The following is a 21,348-nucleotide window of genomic DNA, read 5'->3' as shown; positions in this document are numbered from 1 at the left end:
GTATTTATTAATTAAATTTATTGCAATTTTGCTTCTTTGACTTCCTCGTTCTGTCTGTGAGTTGCTGACAATATCAATGTTCCCGATTGCGACGTTAAATAAAGCTGCTTTCTGCAAGTCTTAACGCAGTGCTCTATTGTCTTTTCGGGACCCCACTGCGCTGTCATCAGAATCACTTCGGTTAATATGTTAGTGATGCCACGCCCCAAAATGTTTGCCGACAGGTGGCGCTGGGGCAGGCGTGCTCTTATGGCACAGAATGCGTCTGCAGAATACCATTTCAGTAAAGTTCGTGTTTTTTACGTCTCCGCACCATTTATGCGCCTCAGAATCGGGGGCAAGCTCTATTCACATTTGCACTCGCGTTTGATCTGTGATTAGAATAGAGCCCATAGAGTTCAACTAATATTTTAACCAACTGCTTTTCCGCTTCATCACTACAGTATGTTTCCAAGTATCATTTTTTCTCTTCTCTGTACCTTCTACACTTCTCTGCATTATCTTTAGTTTTCATGGCCTGTAAAATGGCAATAATAGATTGTAAATAATACTGGAAAAAAATGGAATGGAAATTATACTGTAAATTTACAGTATAATTGTAAATCTCGAAAAACTACTCACTTCTAAATCTTTTGTAGTCATTTTTGTATTACTTTAGTATGAATACATGTTAATTTGGATTCATATGTTGTTTTTTTCTGACTTTATGTGAACAAAGACACAAAAGCTGCCATTTTCTCATTGGAAGTAGTGATATTTCAAAATATCACTGTCCTGGTCACAAAAGCAAAGTCTGTGGGGAATAATAGCCATTTTCTATACTTTTGAGGCATAAGCAATTAGGAAATAACACTTACTACCCAGGAACAAAAATTGTGTTACATAGTGTAATACATTCACAAAAGTTAATCTTCTTTCCTCTTCGTCATTCGAACGATGGAATATAAACCGGCTTAACGCTGAGTGCCACGTTGTTTTCACGTACAATGTTGTCTTTCACCAAAATTTATGATTTAATAAGAGGTTTTATGTATCCTTGAATATCCAAAAAATATATAAAAAATACAACTGAAGAATAATATGTTCCGTACTTTGCAGGCTATGAAATGGGTGGTTGTAAAGGTATGCATTTTAATATTTTGATTGGAAAACTGGGGAGTCTTCACCTCATTTCTCAAATGCAAAAACCTGCTCCATTTGAATAATCCATTCCCAACAACAACATAGGAGGCTTGTTGCTAGGGAGCTGACATCACTGCCCTGTGACATTTGCTAGTGCATTGCTGTCACAAGTAAACACCTTGTTGGCTAAAATAACAGTTTCAGCAAGTAGGTATTTATTTTGCTTTGTGTTATTGTGCAGTATATGATAACAGTACGGTATTAATGCTTTTGTTTTTAATTGTTTTGTTTATTGCTTGTCTTGTGCAGTTTGAAATAAAAATGAACAGTAATTATAAGTGCTTATGTATATTGCAGCTAAGGCATATGCAGTTACAGTAAAAATGGGGAGCCAACTCCAGGACCGCAACATATCCGAATCAGCTGTGTAGCGAGGAGCGATATAACGAGGGTGGGTGTATCTTAAATATATGATACTGTTTACTGTGGTGTTTTCAGTATTGTAAATAACAGAATGAAATCACTTAAACTTGTTTTTCTTTCACTGAAACAATAAATGGTTACATGTACGGTAAAAAAAAAAAAAAAAAAAAAAAGAAAGAGCTGTCTGTGTGCTCTGACCAGGACTTCAGTAACTGAGCATGGGAGCTGCAGCATGCTATTCCCATATTACAGCTGTACACAATATGGGAGCTACAGCATGCTATTCCCATGTTACAACTGTACACAATATGGGAGCTGCAGCATGCTATTTCCATATTACTACTGTACACAATATGGGAGCTGCAGCATGCTATTCCCATATTACAGCTGTACACAATATGGGAGCTGCAGCATGCTATTCCCATATTACAGCTGTACACAATATGGGAGCTGCAGCATGCTATTCCCATGTTACAACTGTACACAATATGGGAGCTGCAGCATGCTATTTCCATATTACAACTATATACAATTGGAGGTGCCATCACCAGTTCCATACATAACACTTGCAAAATATCTCGATTATAAATCTGTTCAACAATGAGGCAACATAACAAGTGAGTACGAACAGAAGTTACTATTTCAGTATCACTTTAGAGTCTTAACAATTTGTTGTATTTTATGTAGTTTAATATGGTAGCAACCAACTTGCTCCTGAAGTGGCACCCAGCAATCTGATTTGGCGCCCAATATATATATATTTTTTTTGCCTCGGACCCATTGGCTGTTAATCTGGAGCCCTGTCTAGGTTGCTAGTTCTTGGTTTTCATTATTGTTTAGGAATGCCTCTTTTGTAATATCTGCAAACGCACACACAGCAGCAATCGTTGGAAAGCACACTTTCTGTACTTTTTTTAAATTTAAAAATGTTGTATTTCTGTAAAGTGTGTGCAGTATATGTAAGGCACTGTACAGGGGCATCGGAGCCAGGGCCCAGCTGTTGGGAGTGTCCATTTTATTTTATTTTTCTGAGCCCACTTTAATGACTAGACGTGAAAAATATATAGGTTCTGACTATTGGGATTAGAAAAAAAAAATGTAGCAAGGTAATTGGCAGACTGTCAGTGGAAACACAAATTTGCAAACAGTTGACAGATTGTCCATCTGGGGGCAGGACGCAGAGCGAGGATTCTAGCAGTACTGGTGGAGCCCTGTAGGTACAGCTATAGCCAAAAGTTTTGCATCACCTACTGGGTGTGAGGTGTTTTTTTTTTTTTTTTTGAGACATAATTAAAAAAAAAAAAAAAAAAACTATAGAATGATATGGCAAGGCAAGTCTACCAGAAGGCATAATAATTGTACAATAGTATTTCTTGTTGGATTTTGAAATGTTTTAATTGTCAGTGTTTGATTAAGTATAGAAAACTGCAAAGTGGTATGTAATTCAATATGTTAATGTAGCATTATTCCACAGGTTTCATTTGACTGTGAAGCTAAATGATTTAATTATATAGGGAGATGCAAAACTTTTGGCCATAGCTGTACTGCTAATTCACTGTATTCCAATACATAAATTACAACAGTACTGGCAAATACAGGAAACTATTTACGATGGTCTGTGTTGTATAGTGAGATTCATGATGTATATTGACCCATAATATTATTGTTATAGTTTTACATATGGTATAACTACTGCATGGAACTTTGTCATTAAAACTGATGTATATCTCATCATCTCAATTCACAAACAGCATCCCCAAATCACTGTCAATGATGATGCTAGAACAGAAATGGAACTAAGAAATGATTTCGCGAAAAGGCTAAAACCTGTTACTGTTCCACATTGAACAAGCTGAATGGGACAGTGTGTCTGCCTCATGAAATTCCACCGTAACTAATGGATGGTAAAAATTCAAAAAAAACAAACAAAAAAAAACACATGCTTTTGGGATATTAATTTTAAGTGTGTTGATAAATTTGTTTGAGTTGTAACGAATGCATGCATTGTGGGCTAGGTTTTGAGATGCACATGAATGTTGTTTTTTTTTTTTTTTTTTGGAGAAATGTTTTCATACTAATTTTTGTACTTGATAACATTCATTTAAAAATACAGTTGATTCCTATGTAATACATTTTGTGACCTGATTTGAAGCTATTATGTTTCAAGATCAACAAAATAGTTACTAATCAAATTGATTCATCTTGTTAATTGATTTATTTAAATGCTTGGATATACTGTTACTTGATTGATTACTGTCTTGTTCAGAGTCATCTTAGTTAAAATGTTTTGTTGAAAAATAAATATGTTTTATACCCATTCGAGTTTTTCTGCTAATGCAGGGTACCTTTTTAAGCCCACCAAATCTATTTTGAACCTTTTTTTAGATACTCTATGTAGCTCAGGTGTTCTGCCAGTTATGAGCGGTATAAATGAAAAATTAATCTCCTTTTTAATTTAGCTTTTTCATTACTTTATATAAACTAATATTTTTGATAAATTATAAATAAATAACTTTCAAAATGCGAGCTGAATCTGGACTGGTCTTAATCTGGACATTATGTACCATTTAAGCCCACATGTGTTCTATTAAGCCCAGTGTTTGTTTCCTTTTTTAAAGGTTGCAATTCAGAATTGTCTTTTGTTTTAGTAAAACTTCAATATAAAACAATGTTCAAAAGAATCTCTAAAAATCAAGCCCATTAAATACTCAAATAATAAAATGCATCAAACTAACATATTACACAGATAGTGACATTTTGATATTTACTGTACCAATAGTATTTCATGTTAATTAGCTTATTACCCTGCAAAATCAAAACTTTAAAGCCTTACTTTTTACTAACATGTCACACGTTAACTGCATTTTAGCACAGTTTTGATGATTCACTTTCTTATTGTTTTTCTATCCATTACTTCTATTTCGTTATGATTTTGTAAATAGAATGGTCCAGCACTCTCCAATTGATGAATGATTGATGAAAGATGAATTTTCTTTCAACGCTTTCTATTTTGTCCTTTTGAAGGTAGAACATACTTGTTGCCAGGCCGCCTGTTCAGAAACTTCATGGCGTCTTTTCCCTGAGGGTGGAGTGCAATCATTCAGACATCTCCCAATATACAGTGCCTATAGAAAGTCTATACTCCCTTTCAAAACTTTCACATTCTGTTGCCTTATAGCCTGGAACTAAAATGCATTAAGTTTTTTTTTTTTTCATTTGTCTACACATCCTACCCCACAACTTCCAAGTGAGAAAATTTGTAAATTTTGTAGGAAATTGAAAATTAAAAATAAAAACTGAAATGGCTTGGTTGGATACGTGTCCACCCCCCTTGTAATAGCAATCCTAAATTAGCTCAGGTGTAACCAATTGCCTTCAAAATCACACACCAAGTTAAGTGGCCTCCATCTGTGTTAAATTGTAGTGATTCACATGTTTTCAGGATAAATTCAGCAGTTCCTGTAGGTTCCCTCTGCTGGGTAGTGCATTTCAAAGCAAAGACTCAACCATGAGCACCAAGGCGATTTCAAAAGAACTCTGGGTCAAAGTTGTTGAAAGGCACAGATCAGGGTATGGGTATAAAAAATATCGATGGCCTTGAATATCCATTGGAGCACGGTCAAGACAATTATTAAGAAGTGGAAGGTGTATGGCACCACCAAGACCCTGCCTAGATCAGGCTGTCCTTCCAAACTTGATGACTGAGCAAGAAAGAGACTTATCAGAGAGGCTACCAAGAGGCCAATGGCAACTTTGCAAGAGCTACAGGCTTTTATGGCCAAGACTGGTCAAAGTGCACATGTGACAACAATATCCCAAGCACACCACAAATCTGGCCTGTATGGTAGGGTGACAAGAAGGAAGCCATTACTAAAGAATGCCCACCTTGAATCCCGTTTTGAAGTATGCAAAAAACACTCGGGAGATTCTGTAGCCATGTGGCAAAATGTTTTGTGGTCTGATGAAACTAAAATTGAAACTTTTTGCCTAAATGTAAAGCGTTATGTTTGACGTAAACCCAAAACAGCTCATCACAAAAGGAACACCATTCCTGCTGTGAAGCATGGTGGAGGCAGCATCATGTTATGGGGATGTTTCTAATCGGCAGGGACTGGGGCACGTGTCAGGATAAGAGGGAAAATGAATGGAGCAAAGTATAGAAGTCCTTGAGGAAAACCTGCTGCCCTCTGCAAGAAAGCTGAAACTAGGACGGAAGTTCACCTTTCAGCATGACAATGACCCCAAGCACACAGCTAAAGCTACATTGGAGTGGCTAAGGAACAAAAATGTAAATGTCCTTGAGTGGCCCACTTAGAGCCCAAGCTAAATCCAATCGAAAATTTGTGGTGCATCAACAGTTCCCAATGAACTTGACAGAGCTTGAACAATTTTGTAAAAAGGAATGGTCAAATATTGCCAAATCTGGGTGTGCAAAGATGGTAGAGACCTATCCCAACAGACTTGCAGGTGTAATTGCTGCCAAAGGTGTTTCCACCAAACTTTTCCCCCAAACAGTGTGGAGTATGGTGTGTAGATAAGATAAAAATCCACATTTAAATGCATGAAACTCTTGAGGCACTGACACAACAAAATGTGAAAAAAGTTCATGGGGGTGTAGACTTTCTATAGGCACTGTAATAAGCAGGAGGTTTGGTGAAATACACAGCATAGTAGGTGGTGTTGTCAATGATCAGGGATGACTCGCAGTTGTTGAATGCATCTGCTTTACCGTCATTATCTGTGTCCTCACTTTGGTCTACTGTTTCTGATTTGGTTGGGCTTGCTTGCTTCTGGCGTTTTTCTATTTGTTTTTCATTTTCATGCTACAGCTTGTTCAGGTGTTCTTTCCATACTTCATACATGTCATTTTTAATGATGGGTGGAGTGTTGGTTAGACCAGTAGAGCTTGATGGGAGAGTGGAAGTTGATGGCAAAGACCAAGGTGTAGGGGTGTTATCTGGAGGAAGGGCCACTTAAATGTTTGTTTTATGAAGTGTGTTTGTCCCAGGTATAGCGTCAACATTTAGAATGATCTGGTTTTTGGAGTAATCTACTCCTCCAAGTGGTATAGGGACCGCAGTTGGTTGTGTTAAGGAGATGGTGTTGAGGGAGCCAGAGTAGGTGGGGTCGACATAAATCGGCTGAACAGGATGGGAGTGTTGGGGCTTCAGCGAAAGGCACACAGTCTTCTGATATGCATCTATCCATACCTTCTTTTTAAAGCCAAATCATGCACGTCCTTGAGCTTGGATGGAAAATCTTTTTCTGAACTTGTCATGACTGGCACGTGCATGACATCGTAGCTTGTTCCTCCATTGTTGTTTTACCTCTCCAAACACAGATTTGTCCAGTGCTTATAAAAGATGAGTTAGGTGAGATGGGAGCCTTCAAAGTACTTGCCTAAATAAATGTTTTAAAATTAGTGTAGTTTTGATTATCACCCAACAACTCCATTTATAATTAAGGTATAATTATACAATTAGCTTACTCTTCTAATAAAGACCTCTTCAGATAGAATTGTATTTATGGATGTTGAGCATTAAATTAAATTTGGGGACAGAGCACATTGAAATGTACAGTGGCTGTGTGATCTGAAGTGGTTATGTACCTTTAAATAAAATATTGCTGTCGTTTTCATTTTAAGTTGGAAAGTCACCAGAAGGTGTAGGATATGCAGGATTTTAGGCTTTTTTGTTTCACAAGTATAATACCATAAGACTGAACATGTGATCAGCTTCAGATTAGTTTCCAAAATTTCAGATAACCCATCTTGTAGAGGATAATATTACTTATGAAAGTACTAATTTTAGACAGGCTTTCGAACTAAGATACAGAACATTAATCTCTTAAATTTACAAAAAAGCATTAATACTTGCCCCTAAATCCATCAAAAAAGATGTAAAATAGTTTTGGTTGCCTGGAGACAGAAGTTGTGCCTTTTTGAAGATCGCCACCAGGAAGTACAAACCAGAAAATAATTTGTATCTTAAGAACAAAAGCTGCGATTGGCTTCAAATAAAAAATAAGATGGGTAGAACAACCCACTGGATTTGTAAAGACTGAAAAAAAGAAACTGTTTAAGTGATGGTTTTCTTTAGGTTGTGTAGTAGTGGTTGGTGGGGGGTGGGGGGTCTACTTCACAGTCTTGACCAGGGCCCAGTAAATCCTAGCTCCGGCACTGCATGGCCCCCTCACTGTTTGACAAAAGAAACGCATGCAGGGCTCCCAAGTGGCTCATCCAGTAAAAGCGCAGGATGTGCCCTATAGTCTGGCAATCGCAGGTTCGAGTCCAGGCTCTGTCACAGCCGACTGTGACTGGGAGTTCCTGGGAGTGGCAGACAGTTGGCCGAGCACTGCCCGGGTAGGGAGGGTTTAGGTCGGCAGGGGAATCCACGGCTCGCTGCGCATCAGCGACCCCTGTGGCCAATAGGGTGCCTGTGGTTCTGCAGTGGAGCTGCCAGGTCTGTGTTGTCCTCCAGCGCTATAGGTCTGGTGGCCTCGCTGTGGATCCACATTAAGGAAAATGCCGGATTGGCAGGAGCACGTTTCAGAGGACGCGTGCTCCAGCCCTCGTTCCCCGACTGAGCCGAGGATACAGATAATTTGGCACGCTAAGTTGGGGAGAAAACTGGGGTAGAAAATTGGAGATGACCTAAATTTAAAAAAAAAATAATAAAAATGTGCACAGTGTAAAAATGTTTAGTTGCAGTTATACTCTTTTTGCAACCCTCTTCTTCATGTCATTTGTGCACCAAATATCACAGGAAAGTTGGAACTTCTGATTTTATAGCAGTGCAACGATATACTGTTTATGATAAGCAGCACAAGAAACATTCCAATAAAGAATACAAATAATATTTGTGTCTATCTGTACCTCTAATTTTATTTTAAACAATGCTTTTGTTGCCAGTAACATTGAGATTATTTGTTACTGATTTCCCGTTGCTCATTATTATAGGTTGATGCAGAATGTTTGGCCATAGCTGTAGTTTAATTGTGAAATATCTTTAAAATACCTATTTTTAGACCAAAAAAAAAGCATTTTTTACAATGAAAACAATACCACCCTATCCATAACTGAACAGTGTTTAAACCACATCTTCTTCCTACATGTTCAGAAACATCTGCCTGATTTCTATAAATCTTACAAATGTTTTACATAACTTGTGTTGCTAGTTTTTTGGGGGGTGGGGGGAGAATGCTGACATGCTGTAGAACCTATATTGACATTTTATAAATAAAACCCTGTTTTCCAACATATGGGGCAGAACATATTTCTCTTTTCTAACAAAGTAAGTCCTACAGAAATTGTACAATTTTTCAGTTCAACAGTTCCTCCTGTAATGTAGTGCCTATCTTACTGTTTTTGTGTCTCTGTGTAGCTTGCTGAAGATCTACCTCGCTGTGAAGATGAGAATATGGTTCCGGTACTAGCATCAAAAAGAGCGAGTGAACTGCCGGTGAATGAAGTAGCCTGCATTTTACAGGTATGTTTCTGTATTTTTAAAATGCAGATGTTTTGACACACAGGTACGCGCACTACCTGCATGTACTTGTAAGGGTCATAGGGGGTATGCAGGATCGCTTGTATTGCAAAAACTAATATAAGCAAAAGAAAATAATTTGTATTTATTTTTTAAACAGGATTATATGTTAAACCACTGTGCATAAATATTTCATTTGTTTAGCAGGTCCGTTTACAGTGACCGATAGTTTTAAAATTGTCATCCACCTGAATGCATGTCATTTCAATTGAACATGTTTCCATTTCTAAGGTGCGCTGCATTTTAGTAATAATAGTGATTGGTTGAATTGTTTTCTGTGTTTTGATATTACATTTTATTCGTCAACATGGTGCAGTTTTGTCTGTGTTTTAGTGCCGGCCTGTAGCGACACCTCCGGGGTAGTGTGAGCAGTCTAATAACAACAAAAATAACAACAAACAAGTAGATTTTAGATATGACAAAACAAACCAAACACTCACGATAATCCCACAGTACTCCTTCCGGTTCAGCTTAACCATTACAAAAGTACAGATCACCTAGCCACGTTCCCTTTTTGTACCTTCAGTCACGCCCCCTTGGTTAGCGAGTGCAACCGTTTCTCCTCCAATCTGCGGTTGCCACATCGATTTCCTTCTGGAGCGATGATTTAATGTACTGTAGCTGTGCCCCCTTTCTAGATGGCTGACTTTCACCTAACCAAGGGAATGAATTGTCAGACCATCCAGTCCAGGGCACTGTACCCAGCGCCCTCACAGGTTGGGAGGGAGATTTATCACCAAGAGATTTGTCACGCCTGCTCAGTACCGAAGTAGGTACCAGCTACCTTTTTATTGGTACCAAGGTCGGAACCAGTAATCTGGCTCATACCAGAATCGGTTTGGTGTGGCTCAGCACCAAAAATATTTAAATTGCTTAATTCTTGTGCACTCTGTGTACACAACAGTTTTAGCACTAGTGAGCGTTGTTGTCTGTTTCTTTCTTGTCTGCATAAGTTGCACGGCTGAACTGTTTTTTCACCCTTTTGCTGTTTGCAAGAGAAACATTCTGGCACAGGATAAGCGTGACAGGTACATCCACTACCTGGGCAGGGAGCGTGCAAAGGGAGCAATTAAGGACTACCGCTCTTGTGCGTATTGTGCTCATTTTTGTAAGAGGACACTAGAAAGCAGCCCCCCCCCCTCCTCCGTCAAGGAAGAGATACAGAAGCTGCTGCAGCATGCATTCTGGCAATACAGACTGGGTTGTGGGTCAAATCAAAAAGCTTTTTGAAGCTATGAACCAGCAGCAGTCCCTTTTGACGGAGCTTCAGAGGACGCAGAATCTGGCATCTTGACTCCCACGGTAATCCCCTCCCTTTCAGTGGACCTCGCTGCCCATATCAGACGTGCTACTACGGCGTTGCAGGTGCCTTGACCCATGGAGGTTGAGCATAAATGCTCCATCTTTGATAGGGTTCCTGCTGCTATACGCCAGCTGGCACGCCAGCAAAGCAATGGCGAAGCAGGCACCCGTGGCCCCAGAAACAGGTGCAGGCTCATACAGCCTGTGATAGGGCTAATGTGCAGAGCCGCTTTCAGGGTTCGCACGCGTAGGTTGGTGCAATTTCCAGTGTCCTGCTCCCAAGCAGCAAGTGCATGCGCAGCCCCCTGCAAGCCAGCAGTCTTTTGGATTTTGCTGTCCAGGGCCCATTTTTTTAGGCTCTTCTGGATTATTGATGATCCTGCACCACAGACACCTGGGTGCTTACCACCATCAAGGTCAGCTACTCTCTGCAATTTTCGTTTTGGCCCTCCTCTCTTTCAGGGCATGATTGTAACAATGGGTTTTACTCCAGGTATATTTCTTGGTGCCGAAACTAGATGTAGTTCTCAGACCGATCCTCGACTTAAGACGTTTCAACTTGTACTCGATAGTACGAAGGTTCAATATGCTGACAGTGCAGCAACTATTGCAGTCAGTCAGGTCAAGCAACTGGTTCACTACGGTGGACCTCAAGGAAACCTATTTTCCCTCCCCATTAAAACCCGGCCATAGGAAATATTTGGTTCACTTTTCAAGGGACCGTGTACGATTTCCGTATACTGCCGTTCGGCCTCTCTTTAGCTCCTTACACTTTCATAAACGTGATGGCCACCGTCAGACGACAGGCTCCAGAAGCTAACTGTCTGCTTGGAGCTTTTTAAGCCAATGTAGCATTTCCAGAGTCTTCTGGGCCTGATGGCAGCCTCCGCCAAGCAGGTTGGTGAAATGGTCAAAGGTGAAAGCCTGTTTTGTTTTTTTCAGAGGCCAGAAATAAGGTTACCCTCTGTACTAACCCTGCCTTTCTCCCAAAAGCATGTTCTGCTTTCCAAAGGAGAGAAAGAAAAAGAAAGAAAATACTGTCATTATTACGTTGGCCACACCCAGAGTTGGTGGCAGTCCAAGCAATCGTTTGTTTGCTTTGTGTCTAAGTTCCACGGACAAGCCCTGTCTAAACAGCGGCTGTCGAGGTGGATTGTAGACAGTCAGGATTGGATACGATCTAGCCAAACTGGCCTTGCAACCTCTTGGGACCTCTTCAGAGTGCTTCTGTCCCAGATGTTTGGAATGCTGCAGTATGCATCATAATTTTACCAGACTGAATGTCCTAGATCAGCAGAACCCTGGTTTTGGGACCAAAGTGTTAAGGGCAGCCACTTGTTCTGCCTTTTTTTTTTTTTTTTTTTTTTTTTTTAATACGCTTTTTATTGCATTTCACTTTATGTCCTGGAGTAGTTGGCCACAAACCTTATTTGGATTTCTAGTGTTAAATGTTTACTCTGTGTTACTTTGCTACATATACAATGCACGAGGGCCCTCCCTCACTGCACTGTGGACTATATGCCTTTGACCCGGTCTTCGGCCGGAATGCTAAAGGCAGTTTATCTTCCTTTTAGCACAGATGCCGGTGCTGCAAGTCCTTCACTTGCAATGACTTGGGCATTGTATCCCATTCGATAATGGTTACATTAGGTAACCATTATCCTTCAAGGTCGTTGCGTTCACTCCAACGCAGCAGGCCTGAAGAGAAAATGATGCTGAGACTTGTATCACTTGTATTTGTCTCCTGGGGGCAGAGACGACGCCTGGCGCACTGGTGCGCTTAAAGAGCAGAGAGAGAGCCCATTTGGAAATGGCTACATTGATATTTTCAGGGATCCTGGATTATGATAACCTAATGATTTCTCACTTGTAAAAGAAAAACAAAGGAAGAAACAAGTCTACAGAAAATGCAACATTTTAAATGGCACGCATAATTATGCTGAGGTGCCAAGTAAATTGTAGCGTAATAAACATTTACAGTGCAGAATATTTTGGATTATTTATAATAACTTTATCAAATAGAAAACAAATACGTGTATTTTCAAAAAGATTCCCAAATTGTGGGCATCCAAATCATATAATTGAAACCAAGACGGCTGTAGTGGGGACATCAGACCAAAAGAAACACTCAGTGCTGCGAGATTAAATGATAAATGGATGCGCTGCTGCATGGTTTATTATAAAATAAAACAGTACAAAAACCAGGACATGGCACTTGACGCCAAAATAAATGGACAAACAAAACAGACTAACACTTAAACCAACAGTGCACTAACAGACAAACATGGCGAGTCAAAACAACGGCTATATATTTATGTTTAGTTACGTTTTACTTTCTCCTTCTCCACACCCGTTCTCCACTCACTGAACACACAACCCCGAATGAGTGAAAACATGCTGGTTTTAGGCAGCTGTACCAAGACTCGATTGCTAATCAGTCATTCAGTTGGAGTCGCGGTACAACTGCACATGAATTAATAAAGTGCAATTCCCCGTGCTCACATATTATTGCATTTTATCTGCACGCGAAGTGCTGCGCAATCCTCCTGCCTAAATACAAAAAACACTCGTGTTACACAGACCCATTTATACCCTATGTACCAATGACTATACACCAACATTAACACACAACGTACAACACAAAATACACACAGGGGCGGGGCACTTTGCCACAGATGGCCTCAATGGCCACCTCCCCCCTTAAAATCCAAAAAGTCTCGCTCAAAGTCCTGGGCCAAGAACAGGGACTTTAAGGGGTTGATGGGAGGCAGTGTTGACAGTAGCCAGGCTGCTACTGACCAAGCTGTCAGCAGACGTGCTGACAGTGGGGTGAATCTCTCCTCCCGCTGTACCACTGACAGCGGAAATGCTGCCAATGGTGCGGCTGTCAGCAGACGTGCTGACAGCTCCCAGACTGACTCCTTCAGCCAGAGCAAGTCCAGCAGCGGAAAAGACCTTCCCCAAGATCTCCGGCAGTGAAACTGCTGTGGAAGAAGGTGGTCTCCTGACCTATCCCATCTTCATAGCCGGGAGCTCCCTCTGGGGGGACTTCAGCCTCTCTCTTGGGCTGTGGACGTTCAGGCTCTTGCCCCTCAGGCTGTGGAGGCGAAACCAGCACACACACCTCCCTCTTGGGTGGTGGACTCACAGACTCCTCCCTTTTTGGCTGTGGAGCTGGTATTCGCTTCTTCCACTTTCTGTGGGCTGGTCTCTGGGCCTTTAGGCGAAGCCACTCCTCCGCATCCTCCACCTCTCCCTGATCGAGGGCCTTCAAAAAGAGAGTGAGTAGTTTTTTGAGATTTACGATTATACTGTATTTACAGTAATCGTAAATCTCAAAAAACTACTCGCTTCTAAATCTTTTGTAGTCATTTTTGTATTACTTTAGTATAAATACATGTTAATTTGGATTCATATGTTGTTTTTTTTCTGACTTTATGTGAACGAAAACACACACATTTGCCTGTTTTTCCATTGGAAATAGTGATATTTTGAAATATCACTGTCCTGGTCACAAAAGCAAAGTTTGTGGGGGATAATAGCCATTTTCTATGCTTTTGAGGCATAAGCAATTAGGAAATAACACTTACTACCCAGGAGCAAAAATTGTGTTACATAGTGTAATCAATCATTCAATTGGAGTCGCGGTACAACTGCACGTGAATTAATAAAGTGCCATTCCCCGTGCTCGCATATTATTACATTTCACTTGCACATGAAGTGCTGTGCAATCCTCCTGCCTAAATACAAATATACATTTTAAACACTTGTGTTACACAGACCCATTTTTATATCCTGTGTATTAATGACTATACACCAACATTAACACACAACATACAACACAAAGTACACACAGGAGCGGGGCACTTTACCACAGTAATATACAAATTCTAAGAATTACTTTTTGGTATTCTGTCCTAAACCAGCAGTTTCAGTCCCAAGCTGTTGTGACATACTTGATATATTGTTAATCAAGTTATAATGCCTTTTACTGCATCTGTGGTACCATTCAGTAGAGTAAAAATTGTAAAGGGGTACTTGAGCTGAAACCAGATAGAGGTACAATTAAAAGAAAAAAAAAAGAAAACCTCTACTCTAGGGATTTAATATATAGTCAGTTCAAAGATTTACTTAATATTTCATAAAGCTGGGAATATGGCATGAATAGCAATGTCTGGGGAGTGAAAAGCGCAAGAGTTTATGTTTATTGCGGACCAGGAAACTAGGAAAAATAGGCGTATATGTTGTCCATGCTCCTGGCCTTTATCTACATCCCTGCTGTAATATGACTCTGCTGTACTGTGTTAATACAGTATGCATCACAATTTTAACTGTTGTAGTGTGATTAAAGTTTTAACAATAAAATGTCAAGTTATAAAATGTTATAAGTTATCAAGACTGTGAATTAACTTTTTTTTTTCTGATTCTAAAATATAAATCACTACTGCATGCTAACTGGGTTACCATGACTGCTAACAGAACTATATTCTACTACAGCAAAATCTAGTATTTGGATCTTAGAGTAAGTAGCAGGGTTCCAAGAAATATAGTGTTGCCGTACCACAAAAAGTTCAGTGCTTCGTCATTTGAAATGAAAACATTCAGAATTACTCTAGATGGAGTTACTGAATGCAGTAAAAAGCAAAGTCATACAGAATGCTCTAGATGGCAACTCTGAATACATATATCACATACGTTTAAATGAATTGTGCATAGGCATTAATTTGCCAGTACACTTACCCAAATCATTTTGTTTAAAAAAAATAAAAAAATAATCCTTTGTGTAATTTGTGAACAGAAGAGGATATTTAAAAATAAATAAATTAATAAAATAATTGGGTTTCCCATTTGTGGCACCGATCCCTAAACAGTAGAGTTAATATAACAATGTATTTATATGTGATAGATTCTGTAACATATGTAAGCTGTGTATTAGTATTATTATTGGTTTGTTTTATTATTTGAATATAATTAATAAAAAAAAAAAAAAGTGTATTCACTTTGTGCCCACAGGGTCAGCACAGGTACATCTCAATAGCGCAGTAGAAATACAAAGAGACATTGACATAAAAATAATAAAGCAAATGCTTTTAAAAGACCAAATTTCCATTGGGCGTATTTATTTATTTATTTTTGAGATTCTGTTGTTTTTCAAGTTTTACTTGCAGGCCAGACGCTATAAGATCATTACCTTTTATTAAAATGTGCACAGATTAATCTACTGGGTGGGGGTGGGGGTGGATGGTAGGTAGATCTACAGGTTAATCAGATGCCCATGGACTGCTCGGGTGAGTCCTCATTTCAATATATACTTTGGTGTATGTTGTTAAATCGTCCTTCCTGCAGGGATCTTAGAAGGCACAGCTCAAACCCGGTGCACAACAGCGCCCATTTTTTAAAAGAGCTTTGAAACACTTTTAAAGTTATAGGTGTAAAGTTGTATTTTTCCTTTTTTTATATAAATTTAGTCTTATCCAATTTTTTTACACCAGTTTTCTCCCCAATTTAGTGTATCCTCGGCCCACCGCTCGCAACCCCCTCGCCGACTCAGGGAACAGAGTTACTGCGGTTTGTGTTGACCCTTGATTGCTTTCTTTAACAGGCTGACCTGCAGGATGGTTTGAGTCACAGTGAGGTTTCCCGTCGGCGTGCGTACCATGGCTGCAATGAATTTGATATTTGTGAAGAAGAGCCCCTGTGGAAGAAGTACATTTCACAGGTACACTTATATGTTGACTTTTGTAGTCTAGCAACATTCAGAATGTTGTTTACAGAAGGGCAACCAAAGTGATTGCAATGCAATACAAGTTGATCATCACAAAAATATTTTACTGGTGTATTAAATTAAATAAATAAAAATAAAAAATGAATGCTGGCTTTAACCCTATATTAACAAATTGTTTCCTGGCAATACACTAGTTTAACTGAGCCTGTGTGTCATTTTTTTAATTTAAATGCCTAACCCCTGAAGGAAGGCATTGATGTAAATGGAGCTATGAACTGTGTTTTCATTGACCTGCCTCTTTACTTATGTTTTCAGTTTAAAAACCCTCTCATTCTGCTTTTGCTGGCATCTGCTGTAATCAGTCTGCTAATGCATCAGATTGATGATGCTGTCAGCATCACTGTGGTAAGAGCTTTTTTTTTTCATTGCTTAATATTCCAATTGCAAATATTCTTGAAATGAAATATACAGTCTATAAATTGAATATACTTTAATATACTTTTTTTGCTTTTGTTTTAGGCCATTATTATCGTTGTAACAGTTGCCTTTGTACAGGTATTTTTTTAATGTATTTTTCAAATTTCTATAAGCAAGTGTCACATGTCAGGGTATCTGGTTGTGCTGAGATATTGTTTGCTTTGGGCTTTTTAGACACCCTCTGTCTGCTCTATATATCTCCCTCAGCTTTGCTGGGTTTTTCCTGTTTTAAGGAGAGAAGGCTATCTGCAGGAACATTAAGCTCTGCATCCCCTTAACTTCTGGTCTAGTGATCCTAGTTTCACTCTGGGTTAACACTGTATTTACAGTTAACTTTGGTATTATGCCAATTGCTGGTGTGTTTTACACTAATTGAATAAAGGTTAATTCAATAAAAAAAATTCTTGTGTAATTGTCAATTGTCTTCTGTTTGTTGTAGGAATATCGCTCTGAAAAGTCTCTTGAAGAACTGGGCAAGCTAGTGCCTCCAGAATGTCACTGGTAGGAAATGACCTGTTACGTGTTTCAGTGACTGGGTTTACATGCACATGAAAATCGACTCTTCAGTCATGACTGCGTGACGTTGTCACGAGAGTACATTGTGAAACAGCAAAAGGACGTCCTTTAGGCAGCGTGACTTTAAGGGCAGGGTCATTCGCTTTCTCATGATAGAAATAGCTGTAAAAACCCATGTAAACTGGAGCAGGAATCGTGCTTGTGGCTCACGAGATTTCAGCAGTCAAGATCCAGTTCTTCTGACTTAGTCCCATGTAATCTCCAGCAGAAAGGCTGTACCAACATACACACACAAAATATACATTTATGGACTACTTTAACACTAGAACGGATGCTCATACCAACAACCGCCACCGGCAGTCATTATCACGGTACATTATAAATGTCATTAATATTAAAATGAAAGACAAACTATCAGATACAACAGTAGTAAAGGTATGACATCTAGTGTCAAAATGTTTTTTATGACCCTTTTGTAATAGATTTATGACCCATAAGTTGATTTATGGCCTGTAAGTCCCTCCCCTTCCTGTGACGTGTTTTTATCCCTCCCCTATCCTGTGATACGTAGGCCATTTTGTTACTCCATATAGGGTAATTTTGTGTGAGTGTGATCTGTTAACATACATTTTATTATGGAGCGGTTTACTTTATTTTTTAAGATGTAAGGGGTTAGTGCTTGTGTTAACCCAGGGTCATGGGTACCTTTTTAAAACATTTACAGTGGGACAAACCCCCCCCCCCCCCAAAAAAAAAAAAAAAACCTCAGAGAGAGAGAGCATTATGGTCCGTTCCTAAAAAACATAAAGTAGGATTTCTAATTGTACATCATTTACACCTATCTGAATTGATAACTAATTCCTTAAACATACACACACCAACCACGATCCAGGAATAGCATCTAGGACCTTATAACAGGAAAACAAACAAAATATTCTTTATATTGTGTATTTAAATGAAATAAAACATTTCTTAAGATATGTATAAAAACAAAAACACTATATTCTCGTCTAAATCTACATACTAATTTTATTGAAGACGTTGAGAGTTACCCCCGTGATTCGACAACGTCGTTTCAATGCCTGCCTTGGAAAAGTAAACCACTATGAAAATAAAAGGTGTAAATATTTGTTACAAAAGTGCATAGCCTTACAAACCTCTTAAATAATAATAAATTATATTAAAAGTGTTAAATAAAGTAGCATACAGTTGATCCTTAAAGAAGCTAGAGCGGTTCGTAAATTTGACTTATCGCAGTCTTATCGTTTTCAAAAAACGTGTTTTATTTAGTTGTTTATTTATTTTTTTGGAGGCTCTGAAGAAAGCCTGAGAAATGTCGTTGCAAGTCAAAGATCTTTCCAAAATGAAAGGGGTGCTTTTTGGCCTTTGTTAGATCTGCCGTATCAAAAAATCGATCGCGCCTTTTTCCGTTTTGACACTAGGTGTCATATCTTATAATAATAAAACTCAAAAGTTTTATTAAAGCACATCATATCAAACATCTGCACAGCTTAAACGCTATATTTAAATGAACTTACCTTACCCAATAAGTTACCTTTTCTAACTTACCACATATAAAGTACAATTTCAAAAAATGCAAAACTATAATAAAATAAACATTTCAAAAGAAACTAGTGTGTAAACAGGTTTATGTACATAGAAAACTGTAAAAACAAAAGTAGTTTTTTTTTAATCTAAAATGAAAATATATGATTTCTCTTGCGTGTGTGTCACTCGCATCAAAGAATCCAGGAATCCAAGCCTGCAGCTTTCTGATCAAAATGTTTCTGCTGAAGTGCTGTGGCTAGCTTCAAGATGAAATCTCTCCTACTGATATTTTCCCGGGTGCATTTCTTGTACAAAACCTCTGTGTGTGTGTGTGTGTGTGTGTGTGTGTGTGTGTGTGTGTGTGTGTGTGTGTGTGTCTTATAAACACAGTGTACAAAATTGAAGGCATATGGAAGAAAAGGTTTTTAAAACATGTACACAGTTTAAGACTTAAAATCTTTTAGTGCACAATTGGTGCAGGTCTTGATGATTGACAGTCATATAAATGAGAAAATGAGGGCATTCTAGCACTGCTTAAGTCAACGAGATCTGTCAGAACAGGGTGAAACTACAGTACTAACGCACCACTGAGATGACTGACAGCGGCCCCCAGCCATTCAGAGTGGAACGGAGACTGGACAGACAGCAAGTGTAAAAACTACACAAACTAGAGAGGATTTCTAAATGATGATTTTTTGTAAGAAAATTACAAAAAATTGCGTTGTGGCTTTACGGATGTTTATCAACTATAAATACAAACTCATTTTTGAGGAATTCAACATTTTAACAAGCTTTACTGATTTTAATATTGAAAAGTAGCAAGCCTAATAATAAACTACTGATCTATCGACATTGAAATATTACAGTGAAAATACAATTTTTACACTTTCAAATTTTAAGCAAGCTACAAGCTTAGCAGTGCAACTCTGAGTTAGTCTTCGTCACCCGGGTGTTGTAAAACAGAGCTGCAGCATTCGCCAGCCAGATTGTCGTGAGACGCTGGAGTTGAGCACAATTCCAAGTTTGCTGCTGTTTACCTTTTCGTTTCAATCAATTTGTTTAGCGCTTACCATGTGTTTGTCTGCCTACGAGTGTGATGTACAGCCATGCCAAAACTCATTGATCTGAACTTTAGGAGTGATTGTTATTTTTTTTCAGCATTTTTGAACAGCTCTGGATACTGAAGGAAGCAGTTTTATTAGACAGATATGTTTATGTAAATTTAAAGCAAAGTTGCCTGTATTTGTTTATATATGTTACTGTGGCAAAGTGGTGAGTCCGTACAGGTGAGTGCAGTGCAGAACAGATTAATCACACAGACAATGATTCACAGGTGCAAGGGTGTTTATTAATGATTATAATGTCCAGAGCCTTATGGCAAAACCTGTAAACAGTAATAATGATGGAAGTGGTACAGCGGTGTGTATCACTCTTGTTTGTAAATCCTACGGGTTTGACCCTGATGCTGGCTAGCGGCTGGATCTCCGGATCGTGTTAGTAATCTTGAAACGGACAATACAAACAAACAGCATTACAAGACAAAACTAACAAACACTCACGGTTTCTTTCACAAATAATGGGAACTCCCTCTAGATTGCTGCTAACCATATACAAATATATACGCCCCCTACTTATACCCTCGCTCATGACCCCTAGGTTAACGAGCACATCTACTCCTCCATTCCTTGGATGCCATGCCGTCTCCCGTCCGAGTCATTGAATTTGGGTGCCGAAGCTCAGCCCCCTTCCGAAATGACTACTTCCACCTACACTAAGGAATAAATTGTCATGCCATTTAGTAAGGGTACTCCGTTCCTTTTACACAGTGCCCTCTCAGGTCAGGAAGGAGATGTAACACCAAGAATCGTTCGATCTCTGTCACGCATACGTGTATTGATTTGGTTATTATCTAACAAATAACAAAAGCCTTGCATGTTTTTTTGCCACTTCCCAAAAGTAAAACAAAAAAAGAACTGTTATTCTAGACAATCTAATTAGTAATGTGATACGAAATGGCAGCCTAAGTCTGCTTTGCTCTCATACATATGTAATGGCCGGCCCTGGTCTCGGATTGCAGGCCCTGGGCCACATCAAATGGCAGCATAAATCTGGGCTGGCCCTGGGCTGCCTTTTCTTTTTTGGAGCGTTCACATATGAGAAAGGCGGCCTTGAAGCTGCCCTGGGCTGCCTTAAATCACAAGCAGAGCATGCGAGTGGAGCGAGGAGTGGAGCGGGGCCATTTTGCTAGAAGCATGGAGTGGAGTGGGTAAAGTGCCTGAGCGTGAAAAGCCTCTGGCGCCATGCCCACTCCAAAAGGCATAACAGTTTTAAAGATATGATCCATAAACAATGCAGCTTTTGAGATGCTCTGACCAATATTGTACAATCTATGAAATTGTCCTGTATAATTAAAGTTAACAAAATAATCATTAATATCCAATTTGCACAGTAAGAGTTTTATTACAACACCAAAAGCCATTGTGTGCTTGTATATGAACCATGTTAATTGGATTTTTTTCAATTTTTGGTAGATTGTAGCCTAGACCCTTATCTACATTTCCTGCAAGTTTCATTTTGTGCCTGCTGTTGGTTGAGGCACAGCACAGAGTTCAGTGCAGTGTGTCAGATGAATCTTCCAAGTGAAGGAATTTACACACCTAATACAATTAAACAAATATTTATTGCAATAGA

At 39.0% G+C, this 21,348-nt stretch overlaps 1 protein-coding gene across 2 annotated transcripts in view; it reads left to right on the top strand.

The window, feature by feature from the left end:
* Nucleotides 1-21,348, top strand: part of atp2c1 (ATPase secretory pathway Ca2+ transporting 1) — an 82,282-nt gene that overhangs the window by 25,889 nt on the left and 35,045 nt on the right. Inside the window, exons 2-7 of one of the 2 annotated variants that reach the window (XM_041248094.1) lie at nucleotides 1,480-1,573; nucleotides 8,928-9,032; nucleotides 15,994-16,110; nucleotides 16,432-16,521; nucleotides 16,636-16,671; nucleotides 17,033-17,094. In XM_041248094.1, coding sequence (XP_041104028.1) covers nucleotides 8,964-9,032; nucleotides 15,994-16,110; nucleotides 16,432-16,521; nucleotides 16,636-16,671; nucleotides 17,033-17,094 — 374 coding nt within the window. In that variant the 5' untranslated portion in view covers nucleotides 1,480-1,573; nucleotides 8,928-8,963. The remainder of the gene's footprint in view (nucleotides 1-1,479; nucleotides 1,574-8,927; nucleotides 9,033-15,993; nucleotides 16,111-16,431; nucleotides 16,522-16,635; nucleotides 16,672-17,032; nucleotides 17,095-21,348) is intronic. The other variant, XM_041248093.1, reaches the window with a different exon arrangement.

The sequence above is a fragment of the Polyodon spathula genome, chromosome 4 (assembly GCF_017654505.1).
Source record: "Polyodon spathula isolate WHYD16114869_AA chromosome 4, ASM1765450v1, whole genome shotgun sequence".
Lineage (NCBI taxonomy): Eukaryota > Metazoa > Chordata > Actinopteri > Acipenseriformes > Polyodontidae > Polyodon > Polyodon spathula.
Note: the sequence above shows the minus strand (reverse complement) of the source record. Positions and strands in the feature narration are given on the sequence as shown.